The sequence below is a fragment of the Centrocercus urophasianus genome, unplaced genomic scaffold, assembly GCF_019232065.1.
Source record: "Centrocercus urophasianus isolate 14NV4802_14NV808 unplaced genomic scaffold, USGS_Curo_1.0 seq_13, whole genome shotgun sequence".
Lineage (NCBI taxonomy): Eukaryota > Metazoa > Chordata > Aves > Galliformes > Phasianidae > Centrocercus > Centrocercus urophasianus.
In genome coordinates, this window is record NW_024884475.1 from 29,045,762 (window position 1) to 29,066,320 (window position 20,559).

The window sequence follows — 20,559 nt, forward strand, 5'->3', positions numbered from 1 at the left end:
AACATAAACTGTCATAAACTGAGATGGAAAATACTGTTCCGGTTGGTGCTGTGTAGGTTGAAGTGGCCTGTTAATGTAGAGAGTCCTGTTTTTTCTGCAGTTGTGGGTTTTCTCATTGCTTTTTTCTGCTTTTGTTAGTTTGTAAGTGCTGTATGGAGTCGAGATGCCTAAATAAGTGCTACAGCTTCTACATACATTATTTTCATGCACATTACTACATTTAAAAAGCACATTGCTGAGCTTGGAAACCAAATATATAACAACTTCATTTCCTGTCCGTTGACTCCAGTGGGTCAACTGAAATGGATTTCTGTGGATGCCAAAACATATTCTACAGTGCAAAGCAATGCAGTGGGCAGCATTAAGAATGTTGTGTTGTCTGTAGAGAAGTGATAAATCACTGGATGAAAACAGACACATCTCCTTCTTGGAAACATATGAGGAAAGATCTAATAACTTTGTTTGCTTCAAAAAAATCTTACGAGGCCTATGCTTTGTATCTTTCCTCACGCAGAAGAGTGAATAAGACATAAGCAGACTTTAAACACGTTCTTAAACTGGTCTTCTTTAGTTTATAGTTTCAGGACCAAAAATCAATTACTACATTTTTAACCCAGAGCAAATGTTTACCAGAGAGATACTAAACACTTACAAATAGAGTAGCTTATAATGGAAGCACCAGCTCATCTTTAACTTTGGAAGAACATGCAGTGCCAATTTAATTAAAGCCACATTAAAATAGGACTGTTGTTTATATCGTGTTGATTCTCCACTTCCCTGAGAAGTCGTACTGCCATTTTGTGCCACATATTCATGTCTTGTACAAATTAATAGATCATTTTATTCTTCGCAGGAAATCTGAAGACTTTTATAGCAAATCCGTCAGTGTCAGAATGAACACAGGTACGCTGCTTATGTGAGATTTTTCTTTACTTGTATATGTTGTTCAGAAGGCAAAGAAAATCCCAGATTTATTTAAAAGTTCATGAGCAAAGTATGTCTTAGTTGGTATTGAATTTAGACAAAGCAAAGTATTTTAGTAGTATGTCTGTTTACGTGGATTTCTATTCCATATATGAAATTTACATACTTGGTTTTGTATGGATGGATATATATGGACATATAAAACATGCATGCATGTTTAGCTTTCTGTGCTTATGTTACTTCTTTCAGTTTTGTATACATATGCTTTTCTGCAAATGTATGTAGTGTTGGGACATAAAGGCTGTGGAAAATTGATGCTAAAGTATCACATTTTCCTATCATGCCTTAAAAATGTTTTGTTTCCATTCTTTATTGTCAGTAAATTAAAAGACATAAACACTATCTTGTATTGGCTGCGTTTGCATAATCAGATGAGAATAACTATTTTGTACTTAAAGATTTATGTTTTTTCTCAAGTTTCGTTGATAGATCTACTGACCACACAAATTCCTCAGCAGTATATATCTTTATGTTATGATCTGTAAAATAGTCCTGACTTGTTCCTGAATCATTTAAGTCAGTAGATAATTCTAATGGTTTTGCTAGAAGTGGGAGCAGCACTCCAGTAAGCAGACCAGTGAAATCCTCATGTCAGGTGTAAAATTTACAGCTGTAAACTGTAAATCACTTCTTTACCCTCTACAGGTAAACTGTCTGCTTTGCATATTAACTGTGGCACAGGAAAAGAAATACTCATTCTCTGCAGACCAATTACTTTTATTGTTGATCACAGCGCTGCACTGACAATTTAAATAAGGAAAATCTCATGCTTGGGACTAGAAGTCCTGAGCTGCCTGTGATGCCAGTGCAGATGTTTCATCTGCATGCTCTAAGTCCAAGGGATTAATGTTACCATGCTATAGTTTGCTGTTATTTCCTAGGCTCCTTTATTGAAGAGCTTCCTGGCTTCTGATTCTCTCAGGCAGTGATTGGAATTCATGAGGTTTTCATAATGATTTTTTTAAGACAAAGTTAAAATAATTGTGTAATACATTTTAATTTTGTCTTGTGATGAAACTGCTATATTTGCAACTATTTTAATTAGGAGAAGCAAAGTTTCTCAGCTGAGGTGGGGTATTTTTTGTTTGTTCTGAAATCTTTTGCAGACCTGAGGGTGATGGAGAGGGAGTAGCACCAAGTCTTGATAAGGATTTCATTTATGGAAATTTGTCTTACCATTTTGATTTTTTTTTTTTTAATGAGTTTTCCTTCCTAAACATGTCAGTCTGTATAATAAATGCAGTAGTGAAGTACTGCTTGCTACACAGAACTGTAATTTCAGAAGTAAGTCAGCTAAGCATCATCTGAGTGTGATTACACTGTACTCTGTAATCATATGGGTTAAAACATAATAGATGTCATTTTATAGCTTCTACTTTTGAAAAGCGTGGCTTGTGTCAGAGATGAAAATTACCAGTTTGTGTTACTGCAGCTCTGAAGGGTGGTTTTGTTCTGCGCTATACTAAAATTTCTCAAGTTAGTCTGAAACTCTGAAGAGGAACAGACATAAAGATTTTAATCAACTATATGTCTGAATGACATCTATTGGATCGACTCTTCTACCACATAGGATACTTGAACACCCACTTAAAGACCCAAGTATACTTGAAATCTTGCATAGTTTCTTAAAGATATCATGGCTGTAAGCTGGACTTTACTGTGCTCTTAAGTAGTGAAAACATTTTTCATCTTACGGATGTACACATTGCAAGCTGCACTAAAAGGAAGTATTGGCAAAAAAAACCACAGCATTTCATATCAGTTCTATTGATGTATGTTACTTCTTGACTGTAAGAAAAACTCCCGTGAGTAGGACATAGAAGTGAACTTCTTACACATCTGTTGGTGAAGCATTGCTCTACTAAGGAGGAGAGCGACTGAGACTGAGGATGTTTGGTACAGTCACCTGTCTTAGGGCATGAAAGGAATGCAGAAGTTCCTTAATTTTATTTTATTTTATTTTATTTTATTTTATTTTTTTTGCTATTTCACTGCTTTATAATAGAAATTTTTGTATGACAAAATTGGAGATTTTTGGTTACTGTGAATTTGCCACTATTTTGTTTCAAAGTGGGATTACCATTAATTACTCAATCAGATAAATTTTCTCTTCAGTTTAGTGAAAGTAGTTGTTCAAATGGCAAAGCAAACAGACCTGGTCTATGTGCAGCTTTAAAAAGCTGACGTACTACTTGGACTGGGCTGCTCTAACCCAGCATTCCCTGTGGCTGCAGGCTTGGCAGTCTGTCTCAGCAAACCCTGTAGAAGATATTTTTGTCTACAGAGAAAATGTTTTGAAGAGCTTTGGTTTTCATTACTCTACCATATATGGGAGGGATTTTTCAGTGCTTGATGTTGATTCTGTACCACACGTTAGGAAGAACTACTCAGCAGCTAAATGCAGTGAAATGTATTTGCAAACACAAGGGCGCAGACATTGGATATGGAGAAGGTTTCAGAAGTACTGAAGGCACCTTAATTTGTAGTTGATTTTGGTGTTCTAATTTTGCTGTAAGTTAATAAAAATAGTAGTCTAGCAGAATGTGTGCCTTTGTATTACCTTTTTAAACCCAGACTGTGAAGTCATCAACTGAATGACACTTTAAACTGTATAGAGGTATTTTCATCAACAAGCCTTTAAGTATTGCAGATTTGGTGACCATCGTTATCTTGGTGAGGCATTTTGAGAAACTAAGACCTGGAAAATGTAAGCCACTAATGAAGTTCACTTCAGATTGCAGCACAGGATAAAAATGCTTGTTGCTTATATCAGGTGTGCGTGTGTGAAGTTGTTGTTGGGGAGAGGAAACTTCACTGAGGGATTATGAATGAATGCAAGCTAATACATTAAAACAGATTCTTAGTGTCTCTCCAAAAATGTTTTGGCTGCGTTTCACACAGATAATGCTCAATAAATGCATCTAATTTTAAAGTTGTCTGTTTCAAATAAATGAGGCATATAAAGAGCAGTTGAGAGTGAAAACGTCTGCAGTTCTGAAAGCCCACAAAAATTTTGTGATTGTTAAAATTATTAATGCAAGTCATCACATAGACTAACATCTTAAATTCTCTGAGAGACAAAAATAGAAATTCTTGGGTCCTTGGAGAGTTCCTGAATAGACTGTTAGAAGCTATAAGCTAATAGAAGCTGCTTTGGGATCACTAAAACAAATATATAGCTTGATTGTTCAAATGTTCTCCTACATTTTAATTTTAAAATCATTATCTGCTGCAATTTAGCAGTATGAAAGAATCAAGTAATAGTAGATGCCCCTGAGTAGTCAGTGTTAGGTTCTGTGGTAGTAGCTCAGGTTCTGTGGTAGTAGCTCAGCTTAGCACCCACAGAGGAGTTCAGGCAGATGACAGCAGGAGGAGAAGCCCAAATAATTACTTGCCAGGCTACTCCCAGCCACTTTGCAGGAGCTGTCAGTGGTACATTTCCACAAACCTAGATGAGCAGGCAGGAAGTACCCCAGATTAAGGACTTCTGAGGAATAAGCACAGTGTCTGGGCCCCTCTTAAGCCTGTGCCAGGAGAGCCTCAGCACTGGGATCTAGGCTTGGAGCACATCAGTACAAACCACTGGGAGCAGCTCTTCAGATCAGGTTCTGAAGTAAGGAGGGGTTTGCTTTATGGGAATCATTATGGGGTGCAGGGGAAAAGGCAGCTGAGAATTGCACAGGACTTAAAATTCAGTTATTTGTAGGAAGAAACAAAAAGAAAACAAAAGGGAGGAAAGGGGAAGAATGGAGAAAAGGAGAAAGAATTTTCCAAAGCAAAAGAAACTGTATGGTGAACTAATTAAAGAGAGCATGCAGAGCAAAGCTGTGGAGTGTTCTGGTACGTATGCAAATATGCACGTACTACAAGCTGTAGGGCAAGCTGCTTGTCACTTCCTGTCAGTGTGGGGCTCTTTCTTTTTCTCTCTTCAGAGATAAACATGCAAAACTAATCATAGTATTCAGGAGTTCATTTACGTGTTTTTTTGCTCTAAAAGATACTAGCAGAAACATGCCTCACCAGATACCTCCTGCCACTGTTTTCTCCTCCTTTTCTGCAGTACCTGCTGAGGATGCTTGTTTGTCTTTTCCTGGTTTGATGTGAGTATGGAGGGCTTGCAAGAGAATATCAAGCACTGTTGGGCCTAATTTGAGCTGGACATTTTGAGCAGTGTTTTTGATTGCGAACAGTTGCCCAACTTCAAGTCTATTTCTGCTTGCAGAACTGATTCAGGTTGCTTATGGTTAAACATTAAATCAATCCCTAGGAGGCTATGGCTCTCAGACCAGAAGGATTTCTAATGTCAGAAGCTGACTGTATGCATATGTGCACACATTTTTTTATGTGTGTAAGCATTTTTTATTGATTTCATCTTCATTTATTCATTGAATAGCAACTTTGCAATATTAATTGCTAATATTTTGCAAATGAAGTGAGAAAATGATTGTTAATTCAGTCTCCTGCACTGTTTCAGAATTCTCTGTTCTCTGGACTTAGAGTGTTTTGGTGTTATTCAGACTTCAGTAATCAGTGTAAATAAAGTTAGCATTTGCTGGAAATTATGTGGAGTTATGAAAGAGGAGTACAGGCTGAAATAAGCTTCTCAAAGTTCAGCTGTATAAGGCCATGTAGATCTGGATCTTTTTGCAGTACCACACAGATTCTTCTGATCTTCATCCAGATGCCCTTGACTTATGGGAGCTTGGCCTGGACAAAGATAGGAAGAAGGAATCCATAAGGCACAAATATGTATTTGTCCATAATCGTTCATGTTTGATCACATATGTTGCACAACTGAAGGCAGTGCATTTGTGTGGTTGTATCTCACCTGAGTGCAAAGCAACTCCCTGCCATTATTGTGTACATGTACTGAGAATGTTATAGCAGGTACAGATTTGGAGGGGTGGCTTCTATATAGAGTGGTAAATGGTGTATGAATATGCATATAGTCTATTGCAAAGCCTCTTTTATCTCTCCTGTGTGAAGCTGTCAAATCTTTTGCTAGATAATGTGTCTACTAATACAAAATTGGCACTCTGTTCAGTTACATTAGAAATGAATTTGAAGCAGAATTCGTAGAAGTTATATTGATTAAATATTTGTAGTTGGTCTCCTCCTCCTTTTCTCCTGCGTTAGCTTTTCTATGCTGAAAATCAAAAAGGTAGCTCTTGAAAAATGCAAATAAAGCATTAGTTTGAATTAAAAAGAAAAAGCGGCAGCTTGTATTAATGACATAAATGTGTTGCTGAAGTCTGCCCATATTCAGATAAAAACAAAAATTCAGTATCAGCAAATTGTCAAGTCTCCCTGGAATTATTTCCACTTTATGTCAGTAGGAAGAATGATACAAGAACAGAAAATGTGATTTTTGTTACCATTGCTATGCTATGTTTATGTAAGCAAATTAAAATAAATTGATAACCAATTTCTGTTTCCCAAGTCTAGTACCAATAATTAATATCAGTTAATGTAATGCATTAGGTTGTTGCTGACTAAAATTGTCTGAAATCATCTGGCCCTTTGCCTCCAGACTTGGAGCTGGCAGAGGCTCTTTAGAACCCCTGACACCTGGGGCAGTGACTCAGATGTTTGTCTGCATTAACAACTGCTTAATGTGTATCCTTGCTATTTTGGGGGAATGCTGGAATGAGCAAGGAAATACCTGCAGCTCACTTCTCTGGGAAATTGGTTTAAGATGTCTTCTCTGTAGCTCAAATTACCGTTACAGGAAATCCTTTCCACTAATAGGTTGTAGGCCTCCCTTAAATATAATTTTATATAACTCCCTCTTACAGGACACATGCAAAAATCATAGGGCCTCTATCAAAGTTGTAGTTTGTCAGAAGTGGTGGCCTACATGAAACTTCAGTATTGTAAAATACAAAAATTAAAATAATGATTATGTTGAAGTGCAGAAAAATAGTCTGGATAAATAATCGAGAAGGATATTTACTAACCTTTGATAATTATGAAAGAGTTTCTAAGAAAGCACGTTGTAGGAAAGCCTCCTCCTTATAAAACGAAGTTCTGCTAAAGACAGAATGACAGCCCCAAGTGAGGGAGGAAAGAAAAAAAGGAGAGCCAGTTCCAGAAGAAAGGTTTTTCGTACTGCTAGTTGTTCAGACATATTTTAGATTTATATTTCAAGTCTTTCCCTTGAAGTATAGTTTGGTTCCAGACATGCATGTGTTTATCTTCCATTAAATTTAAAACAAACAAACAAACAAAAAAAAAAGAAAAAAAAGGGACTTCTCTCCGAATCAAAGTAATACATGCCATCCTTAATTAGTTTGTTTCTTGTGTTTAGAGTGTCTGAAGGGCCATACAGAAGTACTTTGTCAGCTAATCTACATAGGCTTAGTTTGATGAATGGTGTCTTTCTAATGCATACAATGAAATTATTTTACAGTGCAGATTATTGATTAATATTACTCTGGAATGCTTAATCCTTTATCTTGATTACTTGTTTGTTTTTTCAGTTATTGGGTATAATTAAGCAGTTTTCTAGGCAACTGGACATGTGTATTTCCATAGTGAATTTAGTATTAGGTACTTGCTTTCTTATTTTGTATGAGGTTTATTGTTTCTTAAAGCTTGTGAAAGTTTATGTATTCTGCTAATCTGTGGAACTCATGAATTTACGTGTACCTGCAGCATTTCTCTAATTGCATGTTTATTTTCTTGTATGTTTGGCGTATCTCACACTGTGATGTGTTGCATGTGCTTGCTTCCTTTGTCTGGGGCTGGTGTCTGTATTATTTTGTGCTTCCAGATAGCGGTGGTTGTGCTCGCAAACGTGCTGCAATGTCTGTCACATTAACATCTGTGAAGAGGGTTCAGAGCTCTCCAAACCTACTGGCTTCAGGTATAACAACTAACAGTAAGATATTGCTCATGAATGGCATTCTGTAGCATTACATTTGTCTACAGTATTACTCTGCAATGAGGGGAATGGTAACCATATTTTCTATTCTACTGACAGGTATTTTCCTTAGTTCTACAGTTCTCTTTAGAAAGTAGTTTTTATTTTTTTCTGCCTGTATTCTTTAGTCATTGATGGAAAAAAAAAAAAATAGAAACACTTAGGAAGAAGCTTTTTTTTTTTTTTTTTTTTTTTTTTCCCTGTAAAATTAACTTTGCCTTTGGTACATAACACAGATTTTGGGTCTCATGTCCCCCATTGTTTTACAAAATAATACAGCATGAAGAGAGGATGTTTATTACAACTGGCTTTAGAACTGCTCCTAAAAGAATCTGTGTGCAATGGTACAATGATCATCAGAAGCCAGAATAATTTTAAAACATTTATGAAATGTTTTCCTAAAAATGTGTGGAACAATAAAACCATAGAAAGCATTCAGTAGGGAGAGCTGCTGCTTAGCATTCTTCTGTCTGATTTCACAAGATGAAATCTTAATGGGTGTCAGCTGTCCAGATTCAAACATGAATTAAGTAGTTGTAAGTATAAATCCGTAAAGAATCTCAAGTGTTGTAGGCTAATTTATACCAATATAAACATTAAGTGTTCACAGTGAATATAATACATGAAGTTCAATGAGCATAAATTTCAGAAAGCCAGAAAATAGTTGTGATGTAACTTCTTTGTTTTGTATGTTTTTTGTAATGTAAGACTAATCCCAGGAATAAGAACTCTGTTTGATTTTCTGAAACAAATTAAAAATTTGGATACTGCTCTTTGTAATAAGGGTAGCAGAACAGTCATAGAAATTAATGCTTGTGTAATAACTCAAGAAAGCATTATGTTTCTATTTCTTAGCAGTCTTTCTATGAATTTTTTATTTCAGCATGTACAAGCCTTGTAATGTGTTGTGCTATGGCACTCAAAACTGGTGACGAGTGCTCTTAGTTCTGTAGTCCTACTGGTGCTAGATTATCATACATAAAAATTATTTTCAATTTGTTTGGAGAGGTAAAAACATTAGTTTGTTTAGAAGGGAAAAAACACTCTAAGTATTGAGATATATTATATCTCTAAGTAATCCAAGAAAACACCAGAATTTCTGATCTACCCTGTGCTGGCAGTATGTATGTGTCCATTAGTGATTTGGTTTGAAGTGGTGAAGAAAGTTTCACGCATTCTGGTGGGGAGTGAAAAAACAAAAAAATCCTGATAACGTGTAGACATCTTTCTTGGTTTTGAATTAAAACTTTTCAGCTGATCTTAAAAGAATGTATTTCTTCTGATATCAAGATTTTAAATGGTAGTAGACCTCAGTATGTATTGAAAGAAAAAAAAAAAGATAGCAAATATGTATCGTTGGCTGTCTGAAATAGCAGTAATTAATTAACAACTTTTAGCACACTGTAGAACTTCTACAGTAAACATTAATTATACATAGTATACTATTTTGAGACATAATTAAGGAAGAGATTCAGGTAACTGGGCAAAAGAATAGCTGCATATTTTACAGAGTTTCTAAACTGTGTCATGAGGAAAAAAAAAAAATTGCTAGAGAGGTTTTATTCCTAATTTTCAAAACTAGCTTTTTAGAGACTTTCAAATACTTCTTAAATATTTCTTAAATTTATCTTATATTGATTCTCAAATATTTCTTAAGCAAGATTTGTTTATACAATTGCAAAAACTCCCATACTCCTGGAAGACACTTGGCCTTAATAGAAAGGAAACAAGGTGATGATCTGTTTATAAGAATGCATCTATATAGACAGCTGGAGCTGTGAAGCGAGGGATGGGGAGGGGGACCATAGCTATGTTTTTCCCATAGGCAGCATCAGAAAGGCTCACATATGCTAGTTGCTTTCATAGGCAGATTCTTTTGCTAACTGCATCTATTGCAGGCAGTAAAAATTAATATATAGATACATAATTCTCAGTAAGATCCTTAAAATAAAACCTTGTATTCATAATGATTTTTTACTGATTGTATCAGCAGCTTAATTATTTAAATAAATTGGTGTAGGAGTATGGACCAGATGTTTTGCTGTTTTTCTGATCTGATCTCAAAAACAAGATCACTATGATGCCATTTAATTCGATACTTTTATCTGCAGAGACATGGCAACAGACCAATTAATAGAAGCATACATATATCTCTTGGCATCATTGAATACTGAGTCACTGTGTTGTTTGGGTTTTGTTTTTTTTTTTTTTAACATAACTTACAAAATTAAATCTGTGAGCTTAGCTGCACGTTAAGACACTCCAAGCATTTATAACACAAACTAATATTTGTTCTTTCTTGATTTTAGGATCTGATTCTCAGTCTCCAGATTCAGGTAAATAAAACAGCAATATTTATGAATCATTGTAATATCTTGTTAACAGGATAAAATGTAACAATTTTCCTTCCTTTGATTTCACCACTTCATATATATAGAATCGTTAAGGAAAGTAGCATTGAATTTGTAATAATAATGGTTGGTTAAGACCTCAAATTAAGGTCTCACTTGGGAAGCAGTATTTCCTATAACAGTGTGTGTTGTCAGAAAATGAGTTGCATGGGAGCACACAGACTGCTAATTTGTCACCTTCAGCTTCAGTGGGACTTGTTATATCATTTTTAGTCTCTTACTTAGGATTACAAGTTCCACCCACCCCACTTAGCAGCCTACTCACACAATGTGTTTCTTATCCCAGGCTCTTTCTTCAATATTTTGTCTTCAAATCAGTAACCTGTTGAGGTAGTGTAGTATCTTCCATGTATTTGGACAGTGTCCTTTTGGATGTTTAGCTCTTATAATAAAGACAAACTATGCTTTGGAAAACTGAGATGGTGTTCAGATTTGAAAAGATTGGAGCAAATGATCAGGTAGTGACTTTTTTGAGCTGGGATGTTTTTTGAAATCTAGCTGTGAAGATCAAGAACCTAACCTGAAAGAATATTTCAGTCTGCTTTATACTAGGGATAAACCACCAGGATCTCAAAAGGACTCCTAAGCTGAACATCTACAGTATATAAGAACGTTGTAGGGAGCTAACAAACTGCCACGAACAGTACTGATATAAATAAGATACAAATATTTGCAAAGTTACAGCTTTAGCTCTATTCTTAAAACGTCCATGGAAATATCAGCAGTAGTTCTAGTTGTGTAATAGAGAAATATTTCTGTATTTGCATACAGTTTGTTTGTTGTAATGACTGCAATATCTGGATCTAGTAATCATCAAAAAAATGTGATTTTTTTTCCTCTCAAAAGCTTGGAGAGCTTACAATGATGGAAGCAGAGAGACACTGAATGGAGACATTAGCAGTTCATCTCTTACAGCAAAAGGTTTTAGAAGTGTGCGGCCAAACCTACAGGACAAAAAATCACCAACTCAGGTAAAACTGAGCATACCAGATTTCATTCTTTAGCATTCGTGTGTGTGTTATTCTGGACACCATATACAGATGGGATATCCCTATGGGGAAGTTTTTTCTTCCAGATAGTGTGAATCACAGTTTTCTAGGAGTATTCCCAAACTTCAAATAATACTTATTACAATTTTACACTAAAATAAATAGTACACTGGTTATCAAAATATTGGAGGATAAAGGTTTTTTAATTATAAGATAGTATTTCTGCTTTTTTGTTTTGCTGAACAATGTGATTAGAAGGCACTTAATGTGCAAACACATTAATTTGTTCAAAAAAGAACCAACAGACCAGTGTCAGATCTGTTTCTGTAACTATTTAATTCAGAGCTTTAGGAGGTGTGTGGTGTTTATGTGCATTACCTGTGAATAATAGGTTGTAATCTAAAATCATATAGTTCATTTTGGAGAATATCATGAAGGATTCCACAGTTTTAATTTTTTTTTTCACTGTAATAATTGTGATTTTTAAAGAAAAGAAAGACTCTTTCCTGGGGTCTGATTCCAGTTCACTCTGAGCAAATGGAACATCTAGTTTTCTAAATACAAATTGTTCAGCCCCCTACAGCAAAAGACGGTGGGAACCTGAGTTGTTCTGTTTTCCATAGTATTAACAATCTTGAGTAAAAACCTAAGGTCTTAGTTTCTTTATTTAAAGATTGAATTCTAACTACAATATATCTCCTGCTAACATTTACTTTCTTTCTGTTTCTTCTTCAATGTTATTTTGCTGTGTGTGGATGATTTTGGCAAATAAGGCACCTCTGCCACCTCCTAGAAAAGAAAGCTTTCAGAAAGCAAGAGTAACTAATCACAAGAATGCAATTAATCTCCAGACAGTAACAACTGAGCCAGCTAAACACCCTCCTACAGATACTGGCTATTACACTAACGAGAAGTCTGCCCAGAAGATATTATCTTCTCAGATATCTAACACGAATGTGTCCTATGTACAAACAATCACTAGACCGCTGGCCGCTATCTCCAGTGCAGGCACAAGCGCAGTAGCTGGTATTAGTGCCACTCTCCATCAAGGCCAAACGCAGCAGTCTCAAAAGCGGAGGGTATCTACCCTTAAATTAACCCGGACACAAGACCCAGCAAGTGGTGTTCACTGTAATATACAGCAACAGCTCAAGCCTGTTGAAGTGCCAATATTTTCACAAAGGCCTGTCTCACCTGCCTGTAACCCCATGTCTGAGATACACACAGCATCTCTTTCCATTCAGATAGCTCCCATCCCTGACAATAATGCAGAGCCTGAAATCCAAGAACATCCACCTAGTGTTTCTCCAGACACTTCAAAGATGTCTTCAAAGGATGTGGGACAAAAGTCTACAGTTCTTCCTTCTTCACAGGCTGCAGAATGCCGTGTGGTATATTTAATTTTTCCATATTTTATTTTAGATAATTCATGAATCACTTAACTCTCTTTAGTTATACTTACATTATCAAAGTTAGACCTTCTGTTTTCTGGGTAAAACTACCTGTCACATGAATCAAACTAGAACTGAGCAAAACGTAGTTTTTGGGAAGTATATTGTACCCAAAAAATAAGAAAAAGAAAAGGCAACTGAGCTGGAAAGTAGACTTCCTTGTTCCTCTGTGAGAACTTTATGGAGTGCAAATGCACAATAGGAAATTAGTGAATGGTAGGTTGAGAGGTTGCGTCATTAAAACACTCTGTTGACACAGTTGCTGTGGAAGGATAGCATATGGGTAGGAAATGGTTGTTGTTTTTTTCTGCAAATGCAACTCTGGCAGTTTCCTAGAGCCACCAAATAGTTTTCTAAATGTTTTCAGCAGGGCAATCCTTGCTGTCTTCTTAGTGTCCTGTGTGATTGCTAAAGTCTTTTAAGTCAACCACCTCTACAAACAAGGCAAGGCATTTCTAAATCCTTCTGTTTCCTGCAAACCCTGTGCCTATTGAGATGAAAATTCTGTACTGATCTCATTCAGGAGAAATGTGGGTATCAAGAACGTAATATAGCCAGCAGTCTCACAGAAGCAACTCTATCTTGTGTATGAAGAGATGCTATCAAGCATCGTAGTAAGTAATAATAGGAGGATCACTTTTCATGTACATGTCAAATAATCTTTTTTTTCTTAAATCACCTGTGGGAGTGATTTCTCTTGTGAACGTATTTTACTATGCATCAGTGATATAAATTATGGCAAGCAGCCTGTGTGGTTCTTGTATATTATTATTTGTTACCTTAAAGACACAAGTTTTTAAAACATCTCTAGTAATCCTGGTATTTACTGGGAAAAATATATATATATTCAAAAATCTTAATCAAATCTGCAGCATTTGACAGACAGCACTTTTCCTTATTTCTTGGTTACAGTCCTCTTAGAGTAGCTAGATCAGATGCATACTAGGGAGGGGAAGGGATGTTAGCATTTTTTGATGAACAGTAATAAAACATGTTCAAGGATTAAAAAATAAGTTCCCATGATTGTTGGTTGCAGTGGATAAGAGTCATACTAGGCTGCTGAGGAACTACGGCCTATACTGAAAGATTGCCATGTGGTTCAGGGGGCAGATAGCTAGGTCTTAGAAAAGATGGAAAAAGCTTCCTAGGGACTAGAAGAGTTAGCAGGGTTTATTACCATTCTGAAAGTTAATTAATCAGGTAAAATAGGTCTGGAAGGCATAATACAAAAGAAATATGTACTTGCAAAAAAAAAAAAAATCTACGGATAAACTTTCTTCTCTGCATTACCTAGTCACATTAAGAATTTTCTTTTTTAGAAGTTAATTACCAGTGTACTAGATTATCTGAGTTTGAAAACCCTTCAGATAGTTGGTAGGGATTGCTGTAGGTTTAAGCGTATCTGCTTCACAGCTTAGTCTAAGCCAGGATCCCATCACAGCATATTTGTGTTTGTCAAGTTTTGCCAACATCAGTGTGTCTACTTTGAAGTAAAATGACACAATCATGCAAACTTGAAGCCCACTGACAGCATTGTGTCAACAAAGTAATATATCTTGTTCTTTGAAAGCATCATGCTTAATCAGGTCTTTACTGTGGAAGCCAAAATTTTCTGCGTTAGCTGTAGAATAGTTGAACAATTTGTAATGTGTCAGTTTTCTTCAAGTTGAAGTGGGAATTTTGATCTGAGCAAAGCTCTGAAATTATTGGTCAACAATTTGCAGTGCTGTTTTTGAATTAACCATTCCATCAACCACTGGAATCACATAAGACTTGCAGTGAAATTTGTCCTTCTTGAGATTAGAGCTAAAACTATTGTCAAAACTATTCTATTGAAATATGCATTATTTAGAGTACTTAAGGAAAAACAGGTTGCTTTGTCCTTGAAAAGAGCCAGTTCACTATTTAGTGTTTCCTGTTCAAGACTCACAATAAAGAAATCATGTCAGAAAGAGCAAGGCTGAGCACGATATTTTCATGGTAGCTGGGTTAGGCCCAAAAATCATAGGACAGAGACTTGCAAGCCTTTGAAAACACAAGCATTGAGAGAAGCTATCAGACTGTGGAACTGATGTGGGTGTAGCCAGTGTAACTTGAGCATTTGTATGTTTTCTTTTCACTTAAAAATAGTTGTTTGTCCTGTTTACAATGTGGTGCTTTGCATATTCTCAAATAAATCACCTTCTCTCAAACAAAAGTGGTATTACAACAGCTAACGCTTATTAAGAAAAATATCTTTTTTAACATCCAAAGTAATACTCAAATGATCCAAATGACCATAAATAAGTTATCTTTTAGCTTTTTTATTAGAATTTTAGAAGTCAAAATACAATTTGCAGTTCTTTTTATTTTAGAACTTATTTTTGTTTTACAATGGGCTGACAAATGTCAAAAATAGTTGTGACTTATTTGACAATTCTACACTTATTTTCCTGTATTCTCAGTGTGTGGGAAGAACAATCAGAAATTTGTCAACTGGGGTTTTTTGAATAAAATAACAAAAAATTGAGCAGATCATAGAGATCATCAAGAAATATAGCCTTCCAAGGTGTATCCGTTTATTCTTTGCTTGCCTGCAGAATTCAGCTGACATCATTCCTGATGTTCAAAATTGAGATAAATTCTAAACATTACTATGTTTATATACCATATCAGGATCCAAACATGGAGCCAGTGGGTTATTGCAATGGAAGTGGAGAAATGCTGTGCATGTGTCGGTACCTATGTGTGTATAGCACGTGTACATTCTATATGATAGCACCAAAATACGCAAAGATTCAGCCAGCTGTAAAAATGAGAGAGCCTATATGGCTCAACAAGTTCATGGAATTTTTCATTATTCTTTCACTATTCTTTAATTTCTCTTGTTATGTCTGTTCTTCTGTTTGCATTTCCTTTCATCTACTGAAACTCCAGGAGCAAGCAGAAGTGTGGTATGACTCACTAAGCGACATTTTACAAACACTCCTACTCAGAGAGGGGTTAAACCCCTTGAAAGCATGTGTGAAAAGAGGAGCATTCAAATTGCTTGGTATTGTTGTGGGTTGTGTTTTTGTTGTTGTTGGTTTTTTTTAATATTACTTAAAACCTTGTGAGATCCTGCCACTTTGTGCTATACTGCAAATGTGAGAGAAATATCCCAATCTCTTTCAACAGAGAAATCAGTGCTTGTTAGTATGAGACAGCATAAGTTTCATTATCCACATTTCTAATAAGCGAAGATTTTAAACTGATGAAGAACTCTGAGCTGCTTCTTCTGGCATAAACACCTAATGTTTTTAATCTTCATTTTGTGCCCACGTTCATGAGTGCTATCTTGCTCTACATACCTCTCTCTAAAACTGAAGATGCAAAACATGTTCTGTTTTCTTGAATTCCACAGATGACTGAAGTCTTAGTTTAGCACTTACGTTGTGGATAAGTAAAGGCTAAATGTTTATGAATGTATTTATTTGGCCAGCCCCATAACTGTAGATAAATGAATCTATGAAAATAAACTTGTAATTCACTGTTTTTACTGAAAAGCTGTATCTAATACAGATACTGTTTGGTAGTTCTTGATGATGTACTGAGTATTGTTGAGGGTGAGGAGACAGGTTTCTGTGTGTCAGGGACAGATGGCAAGCAAAGAAAAACAAGCACATAATTTTCCTTTTCTCTTCTGTAATACTGTTTTGCACGAGGGCTGAATCATCTCCACACATTGAGTTTAGAATAAGAGGATTAGTTAGTAAAAATGGACACAGGAATGTAACTTGCAGCATCAGTTTCAAGATTTTGACATTGTCTTAGAGGTATTTTTACCCATTTGTACAAGTGTATGAGTGTAATTTGAATGTTGATTACTAAACTCTGCTATGCATTAACAAAATGAATTTATTCACTCATCCTCCCTATCTGTGTCTTGATTGTTGAAGCAAGGCCAGTGCTTTGGTGTCATTAGTAACCTTGCAGTAGTCCACAAATCTTGAATTAAAATGACAGATGATTGGTTATGAAGTTTATAGTAGGAACATCTGTCTACTTTATGTGAATCAGCTGGAAACTGAAAGTTTCAGGCCTGACATTCCAGTATTTGATGGAAGGTAAATGTTTCTGAGTACCAATTGAAAGCTCTGCTTGAGACCTTCAATTGACTTCACAACTGTGTTGATATTTATCTCTCAGATGTTGCTCCATAGCCCAAGAGAATTATGTACTCTAATTTTTCATCATTCTAATTGATAAAATGAATTGTTCAGCCAGTAATCCACCTGACTTCTTCTTCCATTTCTTGGGCTATAAAAATAACAAACTTAAACAGATGGAACTGGTCGTAAAAGATGGTTTTTTAAAATGCATTCAACCTTGTCTTTCTCATATTCTTCACAGTGATGACAAATATGGATTTAGTAGTAGCTAAATATATCTGTTATTTAGTGTTTACCAACACTCCATGTTGAGAGAGATCAAGTTTTTTATTGTTTTGTTGTTTTGTGTTGGGTTTTTTGTTGTTTTTTGTTTTGTTTTGTTTTTTAATACTGTTGTTTTCAGTCACCATTTCATCCACTCTGCCCCAGAGTGATGACTATCTCTATGACAGAATTCTGGAGTCAGTCAGAATATTCCAATTTTATTCTACAAAGCTGAAAATCTTCATGTTGGGAATCAGTATCTGGAATTGCTGTATTCCTTCCACCCATGTTATCTTCTATTTAAGAATGTACCTCAATGAAATCAGCTATGATTTGCCAAGAACAATGAATTTAATTCTTTAAGAATTCAGTTTCACTTGCTCTCTGGATGCACCCTGAATATCTTTCCTTGTGTTGTCCATCCCTACTTCAAGCATGCAGGTAATCATCTGAAGCCAGAAAGCTTACTAGGTTTACTGATTATGTACAGTTGCTTTTTGTTTCAGCAGTTCAGTGATCAACTTAGATATTTTAGCTCAGTGACATGCATTTTTTCCCCTGGGGATGCAGAGAGGACATCTGTCAAGAACTTCCGTTTCATGCTGGCTTTGCCTCATTTATTTCTTGGTTCATGTCTTTTGCTGAAGATACTGAACTGTGACTTGGATGATGAAATTCATAATGAGGCATCCTTCTGTTTTCCCTTTATGTGTCTAAGGGTGAAATTACTGTGTCTTATATGAGTACATAAATTCAGATAACTTAAGTCCCTGATAATTTTGCTGTATAAGCAGCTGTTTTGCATGTGTGTATGATTGCTTTTTGTGATAACTTGATAGTATTCTGTTGTTCTTTTGAAGTTTCCAGTGGCGAAATAATTATCTCTAAAACCCGTATTTCCTTTTACAGTCATCCACTCAATAATTGACTTTTCTAAACCTTCAGACTTGCTCTATGGATTTTTTTAAAATTATTTTTATTTTTTATGCTGTAGATTTCATTATTGTGAATAAGGTTTAAATTTCAAGCTGTTCAACTAGAGGCTTTTGTTTCTTACTGTTTTAACTTCTAATTTTGCCAGCAAGTTCTGGCTATCTTTACGTACCCTATAGATCCAATAATGCCAAACAGTTCTTCTGAACCCTTTGAAAGAAGTGATGGGTATCTCTTGGATGTGCTTCAAAACCATTTCTGAAATGCTCATTCAGAGGGATGGTCCTGTTGACCTCAGTAAGATTATTTCTGTAATTTTTAGTTGATCTCAGCAAGATCATTGTGGGACTGGATCCCCAGTGACCTCTTATAAGTAGAGTAATCTGAATTACATTCCAAGTCTTCTATAAAGGCTTTAAAAGATAGTTTCAGATTGTGGATTAAAATGCCAAAATGGCATTTTAATCTGATGACTTAGAACATTTTCAAATGATTAAAGACATCTGCATATGTCAAGCACAGAAAAAAAATACTAATGCTATCAGTAACAATGTGGTATTTGTGAGTAAATGTTGCTTTTTAAAATACTAATGTTATCAGTAACAATGTGGTATTTGTGAGTAAATGTTGCTTTTTAAACTAGTAATTGCTGTATATGGCATCCCAGTGCTCTTTGTTTTAAATAAATCAAAATCCCAAACGTTCTTTCACTGCAGCTATTCCAGAACTTGTCAGCTCTGTGCTGAAGTAGGCAGCATTTTGATATATTTCCAAAACTGATGGATAATTTGTGGCTGATATGTAGTATACAAAAAACTGTACAATTACCAAAGGTTGGGTACCAGCATGCTTTTCTCATACCTTTAATTCAAAAACAAGTTACAGATACAAAAAGCCAGGTTCAGGAAAGTTTTAAACACAGTGCCTGTGTCTGATATGAAATATCAGAATATAAAGTTTGTAATGTAGTAATTCTCAGAAGCTCTCTCGTGAGGATATTCCCAAGTTCTTTTAAGGAATGATGCTGAAGCCAGCTAGGCAGTGTGTTTTGTTTCAGTGTTAAATCATCCCTGTCCTGTACTTGTGTTCCCAACCCTTACCCTTCCTCAAATTTATATCCAATACCCTAACAATCCTATAGCTCTCTAATGTTGAAGAGGCAGCTATACTTACACCTTATCCAGTAGGCTGACAGGGTGCTTCCAGAGTGCTTGGAAATTCTAAGATCTTCCAAACATTTTTATTAGTGAGGCAGTGGAGATGTATTCAATCAAAAGAGGCAAAAATAAATAAATAGACAATCTTACAGGTAATGTGAACATTCATTACTAGCACTACTTTTTAGCTTGTGGTCCTACCCATCTGTACCTTAATATTAATTTCAAACTGATACCTGTATTTTGACCAAAAAAAAAAAAAGGAGCAACATTAATGGAGATCAGACTTGCATATGCCTTTTTCCTTTTATAAACAAAAGGAAAATTATGTTCTCTAGCCTCATTTTTTTTTTAATAGTGTTATTAATTATGGAATACATTGTGGAATATATGGAATGTTCATCCCCAACGCACTACGGTTTCTGGCATTGCTTCCAATAGTATTCGATACATTAATTTTCTTCATGTTTTCGTACTTTAATGTAGAGTGTTGTTGATCTATTTCCTAATCCATGTGAATGTGAACTTCCTAGGGCTGCTGAAAAAACTTACGCTTTTGTAATTCTCCTACACGCAACAAGAGGCAAAGGGAAAAAAAATTATTCATTTGGTAATCTGTTTCTTTCTTATTTTTTTTTTCCTCAAATCTCAGCTTGGAAACCAGAAAGTAACTGCCCCTGTGATGGAGGTAAATGCTTCACAGACACACAGACAAACAACAACAGAAGCTTCTCCACTGCCTCTTCCTCCTCCTGTGGTACCAGTTAACAGAGCCTCTTTCTCACCAGACAGTGGCACCCATCTAGTACCATATTCTTTGCCAACGCTTGATGATTTTTCACGCTTTTATAAAACCCCAGCCCTTTCACAATTTTCATATAAATGCCCATTCCTAGCTTCTGAAAATACTATCCACAAGAATGAAACAGCCTCTGTAAGCACAGATTCTGCCATGAGTGAGTGCTCCTCCCGCACGAGTGAGTCCTCCACAGTCATTCTAGATGAGCTGCAGACTTGTAGCTATGATACTACTGACTGCTCTGAAACACCTTCCCCAACCTTGAGCCAGATGTCTGCTGTGTCAGATGGCACCACCTTAACCAACACTGCCGCCACTTCCAATGTAATTATCCTTCCTTTTTTCCTGCTCCATTTTGTTTGCAGGTTGTCAAAGGGGAAAAGAATTCAAACTTGTCTGTTAACCCATTGCATAAACAAGCATTCTGTTAAGTTTCCTGTATTCACAGTCTGAAGTATGCTCTGTAACAGTTGTTTAAACAAATAATTTGCATATCAGTTTTGGTAATAGACAGGAAAA

General features: G+C 35.8%; 1 protein-coding gene across 32 annotated transcripts in view; it reads left to right on the top strand.

Annotated features, from left to right (window-relative positions):
• The window catches only part of SORBS2 (sorbin and SH3 domain containing 2), a 185,431-nt gene that overhangs the window by 111,029 nt on the left and 53,843 nt on the right, over positions 1 to 20,559 (top strand). For 19 of the 32 annotated variants that reach the window (XM_042811805.1, XM_042811812.1, XM_042811813.1 and 16 more), the window contains 6 exons: positions 854 to 903; positions 7,757 to 7,849; positions 10,216 to 10,242; positions 11,164 to 11,288; positions 12,080 to 12,697; positions 19,894 to 20,364. In XM_042811805.1, the coding sequence (XP_042667739.1) occupies positions 894 to 903; positions 7,757 to 7,849; positions 10,216 to 10,242; positions 11,164 to 11,288; positions 12,080 to 12,697; positions 19,894 to 20,364 (1,344 nt within the window). In that variant the 5' untranslated portion in view covers positions 854 to 893. Of the gene's footprint in view, positions 1 to 853; positions 904 to 5,044; positions 5,085 to 7,756; positions 7,850 to 10,215; positions 10,243 to 11,163; positions 11,289 to 12,079; positions 12,698 to 19,893; positions 20,365 to 20,559 lie in introns of all 32 variants that reach the window. The other 13 variants (XM_042811834.1, XM_042811831.1, XM_042811832.1 and 10 more) reach the window with 7 other exon arrangements.